At 47.4% G+C, this 10,000-nt stretch overlaps 1 protein-coding gene across 3 annotated transcripts in view; it reads right to left on the bottom strand.

The window, feature by feature from the left end:
- CACNA1H (calcium voltage-gated channel subunit alpha1 H) overlaps window positions 1-10,000 on the bottom strand; it is a 385,142-nt gene that overhangs the window by 159,254 nt on the left and 215,888 nt on the right. For all 3 annotated transcript variants that reach the window (XM_083711204.1, XM_083711206.1, XM_083711205.1), the window contains exons 6-7: window positions 8,424-8,583; window positions 3,808-4,123 (exon numbers count right to left, since the gene is read on the bottom strand). In XM_083711204.1, the coding sequence (XP_083567330.1) occupies window positions 3,808-4,123; window positions 8,424-8,583 (476 nt within the window). The remainder of the gene's footprint in view (window positions 1-3,807; window positions 4,124-8,423; window positions 8,584-10,000) is intronic.

The raw sequence follows: 10,000 nt of genomic DNA, 5'->3' as shown, positions 1-10,000 counted from the left end.
CACATTTAATTTAGGACCCAATCTCCTCTCTTTCTTACCCATAAAAAGATAATTACTTCCCATAATTTGCCATGGAATGCGCCTGCCTAATAAATAGATGCAAGAGTTAGCCCATTACACAATAAGCGAGGAGCGCTGAAACATGTGTAATTCGTAGGATGACAAGAGCAACGATTAGGCTCTCGGAAACAGAACGAGGCAGGCAAATAAAGATTGGCACTGAGGATGCTACCCACAAAAAAATTTCCCCAGAATCTTCACACACACAATGGGGTACAACTAACTCTCTTCAAGACCAATTCACACATTGCGTTTTTGTTTTTGCAAGTGCTGCAAGAATGGGTGAATCTCAAACTGGCTTTCCCAGCAGCCAGTCTCTTGAGGTTTACTCCCTGCCCAACCAGCACTGATGTTCTCATCATTTCACATCTAAGCGCTGTCCAGACTCCGACCTGCACAGCTTCAACCAAGTTGTGGCATCACATTCCTTTGAATAAAGAGTTAACTTCACTGACGCCAGGTGCTTTATTGCTGACCTACCCAGTGCCGGATTTACGTATGAGCTAAACAAGGTATAGCTTAGGGCCCCACTCTCTTGGGGGCCACCAAAAAATTAAAGGAAAAAACACCTGGATGTACATTTCCAAAATATAAGATAAAAAACAAATAAAATGGCTTTAGATACTTATTAGGTCCATAAATTACTATATAGCATATATTCAACACAAAAAGTGACAATTTGTTGTTGACAAAGGGCAGTTGGACACATAAAGGGCCCCATTACTTTTAGTAGCTTAAAAGGTTATGTAAAGAGACCCCTGACCATTAGGTCCAGTTGTGACCGACTCTGGGGTTGCGGCGCTCATCTTGCTTTATTGGCCGAGGGAGCCAGCGTGCCGCTTCTGCATCATGTGGCCAGCATGAATAAGCCGCTTCTGGTGAACCAGAGCAGTGCATGGAAACGCCGTTTACCTTCCCACCGGAGCGGTACCTATTTATCTACTTGCACTTTGACATGCTTTTGAACTGCTAGGTTGGCAGGAGCAGGGACTGAGCAATGGGAACTCACCCCATCACGGGGATTCAAACCACCGACCTTCTGATCGGCAAGTCCTAGGCTCTGTGGTTTAACCCACAGTGCCACCTGCATTCAGTAGCTTAGGACCTCATCAAACCTAAATCCAGCCCTGGATCTACCTCTGTATCTGGTTCCTGATAGTGGGTAACTGTTTTTTTTTAGGTCAAAGGGCCACATGACCTCATTGGAAGTCTACTAGGGGCCACATGCAAGTCATGGGCAGTGCCGCAAGTAAGAAGTGGTTGGGTGGAGGCAATGGCATGACTGCCACCTTTGAAGAGCCGGCTACATTTCAGCCATACGATAGTCAGTGCTTTCTACACACACACATACGTCATCTCTCTCCATTTAGATGAGCAAGAAGCAGTTCAAGGACAATTTCTGCTGGGCAAAACCATGAGGAGGATGCAGACCAGGATAGTGAGGGGCGTTAGCTGGGGGAGGTGGGTGTGGTCTGGAAAGGGGTGTGGCTTGGAGGAGAGTCCCGAGCGCTGGATAGAGACCTCTGGAGGGTCACATTTATCCCCTGGGCATGAGGTTCTCCACCCTCTTCCCACAGGTTTTACAGTCAACACTCTCCCTTTCCCCCTTCCTAGTTTATGCAACTGTGTCTTCAACATTTCAGCTAACTCCAAATAACTTTGCACCTAAATAGCATCCCACGTCAAAATTACGCAGGGCTGTTTCTATATACACAGGTAAACTCCTCCACACCATCACATCTGCAGATATGTGGCACTGGGGAGAAAGGCGTACATAAAGAGAGCATCAGATGCAAGCCGACACTCATTTCTCCAGTCACGGCCAGCAGAAAATGTGCTCTCTATAAAGCCTCGATTATTCTCCATGGCTAAGGGAATGGACACCATTTAATGGCCTGGCAGCTGGCAGGGATGGAGCTGGGTTTTGCTCGCTCTGTGTTTTTAAGCAAACAGTCCCAATTTGTGTCTACTAGACACATATGCAGATCAGAATGCAATTATCCTTCAGGTTCCACACGTCTCAAAAGCCTACAATACAGATCTCAGCTCAAGAAGCACCAAAATGTGTTAAAAATTTAATATTTTAGATTTTTTTTTTTTAGAACTGTGTGCCTTGAGCTGCCATTAAATGCAATTTTGGCACATCTTTTTCTCTGATGGAAAGAGCAGATTGATATGAAAACAGAGCAGCAGAGGAAACTCGGGGATGGAAATATGTGGCATTGACAAGGACCAGAAGTAGATTGCTCTGTCGTATAAACATAAGAGCCTTGCTCCATCAAGCCAATGGCCCAACTCGCCCAGCATTCTGATCTCACAGCAGCCAGCCAGATGCCCCTATAAGAAACCTGCAAGCAGGGCATTAGGCCATAGCACTCTGCCCAGTTGCAGTTCCCACCAACTGGTCTTCAGAGGAATACTGCCTCGAACAATGGAGGGTAGAACACAGCCATTGTCTCTAGCAACCATGACAGTTCTGCAAACGCCTCTGGCATTCAGAGCCACACGGCCATTGATAAACTTGTCCTCCTCCATGAATTGGTTTCCCAATCGTTTTCCAATACATGGAACTCCTTGTAAACAAGCCAAAAGCTTATGGGAAGACCAGCAATGTCATGGGCCAGGAGACAGGTTCACCTGCTGAACATGCCGCCTGAAGGGGGAGAAGGGGGAGTGACTCCACCTTCACCTGATCAACCTTCAAGGTCACAGAGCAGAAGACACTGATCAGAACCAGCTGGCTCTGGGCTTCATAAACAGCTTTCAGCAGCAGTCAGATGCTGGAAACAAGGCCTGTGGTTCCTGGCCCGACCCTGCTGCTACCTGCTCTCCAGCTCAACCCTTGGCTCTGTGATCATTTGGATTCCCTGACCTCTGGACTGTCTGACTTTGTATCAGGAGTGCCAACTTGGCCCCAGGGCCGTGGGTGCCATGCAGTGTGCATGGTCCTGGCACTGAAATTTGTGGGTGCCCTGCCCCTTTATGGGGAATTTTGTGAGTGCTCGGGCCCCCAGGGAGTTGGGACTTATACTTCATATGTGGATTCTGCTCTCAGGCAAGTGTTCCTTGCTAACCTCTAGCCCAGGAGTCAGCAAACATTTTCAGGAGGGGGCTGGTCCATTGTCCCTCAGACCTTGTGGGGGGCCAGACCCACCCTCTCCCCAAAGCACCCCCCTCCTAAAAAGACCACCCCCGATGACCCCGCCACTTCCATTCACACCGCAGCCGCTTCAGGCACCGACATCGCCTTGTCTTCAGCAATCGCAGCTTCGGCAGCCAATCAGAAGCCATGCCACAGAAGTCAGTCACCGCACGGCGAGGCCTCTGCGCTGGTTTAGCACAGGGACTGATTGAGCGGGCAGCAGGGTCTGCAAGGTTCACGGGCCAGATTAATGAGCCCAGTGGGCTGCATCTAGCCCGCAGACCTTAGTTTGCTGACCCCTATTTGCTTGCTGGGCAATGGGAATCAGATGGAGCTACAACAACTAACAACGGAAAAGCTCTACCCAAAGAGAGCTAGCCCACCCCAATTGGATCTTCCCCCAAAGTGTCAACATGAAACAACAGAAAGTGCTCAGAGGCAGGAAGCTTGATAACCACCATCGCAAAAGCAGAGCGTCAGAGTTGGCCGGCTGCTGATGTAATATTTGAGGATTGCTTCATTTACTCATCTTACTTGGGCAAAAACATGCATCTCAAACACACTTGGGTACCCCATGAAAGAATGGAGGATAAAAAGAGGCTTACCTGAAAAATAGCTATCCAAGCATAGCCAATATTATCAAAATTAATAGCTCCATTGTGCGGGTTGAGCTCCCCCGTCCTGCAAATGTTGTAATACTGGTTCCAATTGATGCAGGCGTTTCTGCTGCTGAAGTCCAGGGTGTACGAATTTTGGTTGTAAGAGTCCATGCTCAAAGTACATTCCACCTTGTACTCCTTCCGGTTCGGGATGCTGGAACATTTTTGCATTCCGTTATCCCGGTGGGACGAGCAGATGAACGGATTCTCCTCGCTTTCCTCTGGCCGATAGTAGGGATTCAGGAAAGTCAAGTTGTACGTCCTTGAATGGGGAGGAAGACACAGGAAACTCTCTGATACCAAGTCAAAACTTTGCTGCATTCAGCTGATGATAATTTCCCCCTGAAATTATTATTTTTGAGAAGTGAGTTGGGACTGTTGTATTTTATGTAGTGAGGGGACAGTTCTGAACTGATCAGCTGCTACTGCCTAGCAAGGGGCAGCAAACATTCTTTCCAGCCTAAATTGCCTTTGGCAAGATATTCTGTACTGACTAAGAAGAGGGCAACTCACTCCTACATGTTTGGTTTTTCCTCTTATACTATTCCAGTATCTCTGGGCCAAAACGTACATTAGGGAATTGTTGCCATGCCAAAAACCTGCAATGCAATCAGAGTAAACAAAGAGAAAGAAAACAAAGTTGGTTTGACAACATTTCAAGGCCTAGGATGACCCTTGCCTCCTGGTTCTGACCATGGTCAGAAGACCACGGTGAGACTCTTGCTGGCTAGATCTGAGCACGACATTTTCCATCCCTAAAATGACCACTGTGGAAAAATGCTGCTCAGAGGCACCGAGATCCATGCAACATTGTTGTGTGTATGTGACGTCACACGTGCAACACACATGTGATGTCACATGCATTGGGAGTTGGCCATGAGGCCCGGGGAGGCCTTCTTCTAGATTGGAGGAGCTCAGCCCTGTCCTCGCATATTTGGGGTGGAGGGGAAGCTGAGCTGTCCTCAGCCTCATAGAGTTGGCATATGTGATGCTGCCCTTGCTAGAGGTCAATGCGCAGGGTGTTGGAATGAACCAGGCTCTTTAATGGGCAAACTGAGACTCTCTCCAGTGCCTCATAAGATGCTATCAGCAGCTGGAAAACAAGGAGATGGTGCCCAAATGGCTGCTAGTGGGTCTTTGGAAATGCCTCAGTCACTTCCAGCAAATGTCATTTGGGACTCCAAAGATGAGAAAAGTGAGCTGGTCTTTAGGAAACAAACTGGCACAAGATGTTGTGCTGCGGGGTGCTCATTTGAGCCCAATAGCCTTCTCCCCTCCTGTGGTCTTCAGAAACTGATATTCAGAAGCACTGATGCCTCACACCATGAAAGAAGAACATAGCAGTCATGGCTAGTAGCCACTGAATGCTTTATTCTCCATGGATTTGCTGAATCCTCTTTAAAAGCCATCCGGTTGATGGCCATCACTGCCTCCTGCAGAAGACAATTCCATATTTGAACTATTTTCTGCATGAAGAAGCACTTTTGTTTTATCTGCCCTGGATCTCCCAACTTTCAGCCTCATTGGAAGTCCACGGGTCCTTGTGTTATGAGAGAGGGAGGAAAGCTTCTGCCATGCCCTGCATAATTTTACAAACTTCTATAATCTCTTACTTGCCTTTTCTCTAAGCTGAAAAGTCCCAAATGCATTAATCTTGACTCTTAAGGAGCTCCATCCTCACGATCATTTTGGCTGCCTTTTCTGAATGCTTCCCAACTTTACACAGGACACCATATGTGGGTGTACCATAGATCCGTATACAGCGGTACCTCGGTTTTTGAACAGCTTACTTCACGAACACCTTGGAAACCGAACGCTGCAAAACCAGAAGTAGGTGTTCTGGTTTTCGAAACTTTTTTCGGAATCTCAGTTTTGAGTGCCCCCGTGTTTCCTGTTGCGCTGCTAATTTGCGTTCCCCAATTGTAATTCAAGCCCTCCATTTCTGTTTGCAGTGTTCTGAGGTGAAATTTAGAGCTTATATTTGGTGCTTTTGTTTTTGCTATTTATTTTGCATTTTTTGTTTTGAGGCTTTTCAGTTAATTTGTTTTTGTGACTGTGTGGATCCCAGTTCAGCTACTGACTGACTGACTGATTGATTGTGTGACTGCGGAAATGGATAAAAAAAAACCCATCCAAACAATGACTATCATCAGTGCAAGTAAGAAATTTTTTTTATTATTATTTTTATCATCTACAATACAGTCTTATTTATTTTGCAGTACAGTGCATTGATTATTGTTTTCATTTTATGGCTCAATGGTCTCATTAGATAGTAAAATTCATGTTAAAATGCTGTTTTAGGGGTTGTTTTTAAAAGTCCAGAACAGATTAATCCGTTTTGCATTACTTTCTATGGCAAAGCGTGCCTTGGTTGTAGAACACTTTGGTTTTGGAACGGACTTCCGGAACGGATTAAGTTTGAGAACCAATTTACCACTGTAATGGCATTATGACAATGGTGGCTTCATTTCCAGTTGCTTTCCCAACGACCCCCTAGCATGGAATGAGGCCAGCAGGCCAAAAAAAGTCCTTCTCCTCAGGGTTGGACAGCCTTTCTCAGAAGCCCAAACATCAGATGCAATCCAAGTCAGGAGGAGGAAATTAGGCAGCCCTCCAAACACCTTTCACTTAGACACACAAAGCCGCCTGGAACTCTCTGTTTACATTTTTATACTGCCGGGCAGCGTCTTAGTAATAAAAATAAACTTAACTGTGTGGGGAGAGCACCCCAGGCTGCCAACAGCACCACTAAGCTCCACAGCTTTGGAGTTTTAATTGACAACCAAAGCAATACCATTTAGGACTGTCCCGTGCCATTCACTAGAAACCCAAACTCTCTTCCCTTTCCTAACATTTCTGCAAAGAGCGTGGCAAGGTGGAAAATTTGTTTACGGGTTGTGGCAGAAACGAGTGCACCGACAGAAGTGTGAGTGATAGAGACAAATGTATACACTGGAGGTGTTTTAATGGGGGAAGATTGAAGCTGATCAAGGAGAAGAAAGCAGAGAGAGGGGTTCTAGTGAGTTGTGTAGCAGATTCCGCCGACAACACCTGACATTTGACACTGGGCAGCTGGCAACCGAAAGCTGACAATTGGCCAGCGATGACTGGTGTCCATTGGTAGAACCGAAGTCAGAGAGACCAACGGTAGGTGGATTAAGAGCCAATCACAGGCAGAAAGATAAGCACCATCCACACCATATATTTAAAACACTACAATGGCGCTTTAAACAGTCATGGCTTCCCCCAAAGAATTATGGGAGCTGCAATCCGTTGAGGGTGCTGAGAGTTTTTAGGAGATTCCCCTATATGAAGCTACAGTTCTCAGAGTTGCCTGGGAAAAGGGCTTGATTGTTAAACTATGCTAGGAATTGTAGCTTTGTGAGGGAAACAAAGGGCCTCTCAGCAGCCCCAAGGAACTCCAGCTCCCAGAATTCTTTGGGGGAAGCCATGAATGATTAAAATGGTATCATAGTGCTTTAAAGGTATGGTGTTAACACAGCCCTAGAGCCTGCCGCAGGCACAGCCAACTAATTCTATTTATTTATTTATCTAACTAACTTATTGCATTGATATCCCACCTGTCCTCCATGGAACTCAAGGTGGAATAATAATAATAATAATAATAATAATAATAATAATAATAATAATAATTTATTTATATCCTGCCCTCCCCAGCCAAAGCCAGGCTCAGAGTGGCTAACAACAATAAAAGTAACACAGCATTCTAAAACCAATTCAGAATCAAATTAATGGCCACCATTGCGCTAGAGTTCTATGAGGATTACCAGAGGAGGGGGTCAGACTGTGCCTTGGCCAAAGGCCTGGTGGAACAGATCTGTCTTTCAGGCCCTGCGGAAAGATGTCAAGTCCCGCAGGGCCCTAGTCTCTTGTGACAGAGCGTTCCACCAGATCGGGGCCACAGCCGAAAAAGCCCTGGCTCTGGTTGAGACCAGCCTAACCTCCCTGTGGCCCAGGACCTCCAAAATGTTTTTGTTTGAAGACCGCAAGGTCCCCCGTGGGAAATACCAGGAGAGGCGGTCCTTTAGGAATGAGGGTTAGTGTTACAGGTTAGTCCCGTAGTGTAGACAGTTCTCCCCATTTCATTCCCACAACAAGCCTTTTAGATAGTTGAAACTGAGAGGACCACAGTCACACCCTGTGAACTTCATGGCCAAGTGATGGATTTGAAGGCTGGTCTCTTGGATCCTCGTCTGACACTCTAAGCACTCTAATTGTCAGGGCTGGCCCACCCATGAGGCAAGGTGAGTGGACTGCCTCAGGTGGCAGTATACACAGGGACAAGAAAGAAGATTCTGTTAGGAAGGATTTTCTGAGGGTAAGAGCTGTTTGACAGTGGAACCGTCTCTCTCGGAAGGTGGCGGACTCTCCTTGGCTGGAGGTTTTTAAACACAGGTTGGGCGGCCATCTGTGAGGGATGCTTAGCTGCAATTCCTGCATTGCAGGGGGGCATCTCTTCCAACTCTACGGTTCTATAATTAAACGCACATGAGCACATGGGCAGATGTAAGGAGATGGCCGATTGACTTCTGAGTACTTACATTTGAAAATTGGTGTCTAGGAAACATCTGTTCCTCAGCAGCCCGGCCCACAGCTGCACCCCGACGATCCCAAAGATGAAAAAGACAAAGAAGCACAACAGAAGGACGTTGCCTAACATAGGCAAAGTATCTAACAGCAGGGTGACGAGTATGCGCATACCTGGGGAGAGGGAGAGAGAAGGAAAAAGGGAGATGAAGGGAGGGCATGAAGCAGGCAGGCAGTGGCTGATAAAAAGATTTGGCAGGACCTTCCAGGATCCACTTGGTTCAGATGCACAGCTCCTGTGACCCAGGCCTGCATATATTTAAAGCACATTTAAAACACATACATCTGCATTACGGAGGGAAGTTCGTTGCAACAGGACCAGGAAACACCTGCACTTCTTCACCAGCCTATCCCATCTCGGCCTCTTGGCCTCCTTCCTCCCACCAGCCTGCTTTTGCTTCTGACTCTAATTCTGGACTGCTGTCTGCCACAGACTCTCCCAGCTCACTACGCCCTGTTGCCTTCTTCAGCTTCTGATGCCTCCTCCTCCCTGCCTTCTCCTTCTGTCCACTCATCATTGTCCCACCACCACTCCCTGGGCTCTGTGCCTTCTTCCTTTAGGTGTTTCCCCAGCTGGTTCCTCCCACCATTCCTCTGCGTCCAACCAGTCCATGACAGATGATGGGAACTGTAGTCCAAAAGCAACTTTCGAGTGGCACAACCTAGGGTGCCCTTGGATTAGGACTAAATTTGTTTGTTGACATCTTTCCCCCTGCCACCCTTTGGGTGATACGACTGGCAGCCTTTGTCAAGGGTACAACTCAACCCATGGCGATGGTGGGAGGGAAACAAGCCCCTCCTGGGAGAAGCAGAGCAGGGTGGCAAAGTAATTTAGATGAGAACCGGCCAGAAGAGAGAGAGAGAGAGAGAGACAGCGAGTGAATGTTAAGACTTTGCCTGCGAATTGAGGGATCAGAAGGGATTACCTGGATGCCTGATGCTATCTGGGATTCATTATACCCTTGCAGTCTGCAACCCCGATCGCTGCCGAGATGCTGTTTGGCACCGGAATGACCTGCTGTTGTTTTCAGCGGTGGAACTAAGCCCCGCGTCAAAGGGGATGGCGAGCAGCCGTTGTGAAAAAGCAAACGAACGAACAGCGGCAATTCTAAGCCTGCTTTTGTGTTTTCGTTGCAGGGGGTCAAGCAAAACATCTCTTAGCTAATCGGGTAGCTCACACCTCAGTACCTCCCAAACCAAGAGCAGAGAGGTTCAGGGATGAATGTAGTCCCCTCTCTGGTCCTCAGCCCTCTTCCCCAGCCACACCACCACCCCTGGCCATAAACAGCATAAGCAGAGTGTTCCCATCTTGTCCAGCATCTTTTTCTTGCACTGGCCACCCTGATACCCCGTGGCAAACCTGCAAGCAGAGACCTGAGCCCAAGAGCAACTCTCCCCTCGTGTAAACAGCTGTTGGGAGGTCAGGCGAGTGCTGTCGTCCCACCATGTTACCTGGTGCTGCTAAGGAGTAAGCCATCTACCGTATTTTTCTCTCTATAAGACGCACTTTTCCCTTCCTAAAAAGTAAGGG

This window comes from Podarcis gaigeae (assembly GCF_964106915.1).
Source record: "Podarcis gaigeae genome assembly, chromosome: 14".
Classification (NCBI taxonomy): Eukaryota; Metazoa; Chordata; class Lepidosauria; order Squamata; family Lacertidae; genus Podarcis; species Podarcis gaigeae.
The sequence above is the reverse complement of the archived record's forward strand: the minus strand, read 5'-3'. Positions and strand labels throughout refer to the sequence as shown.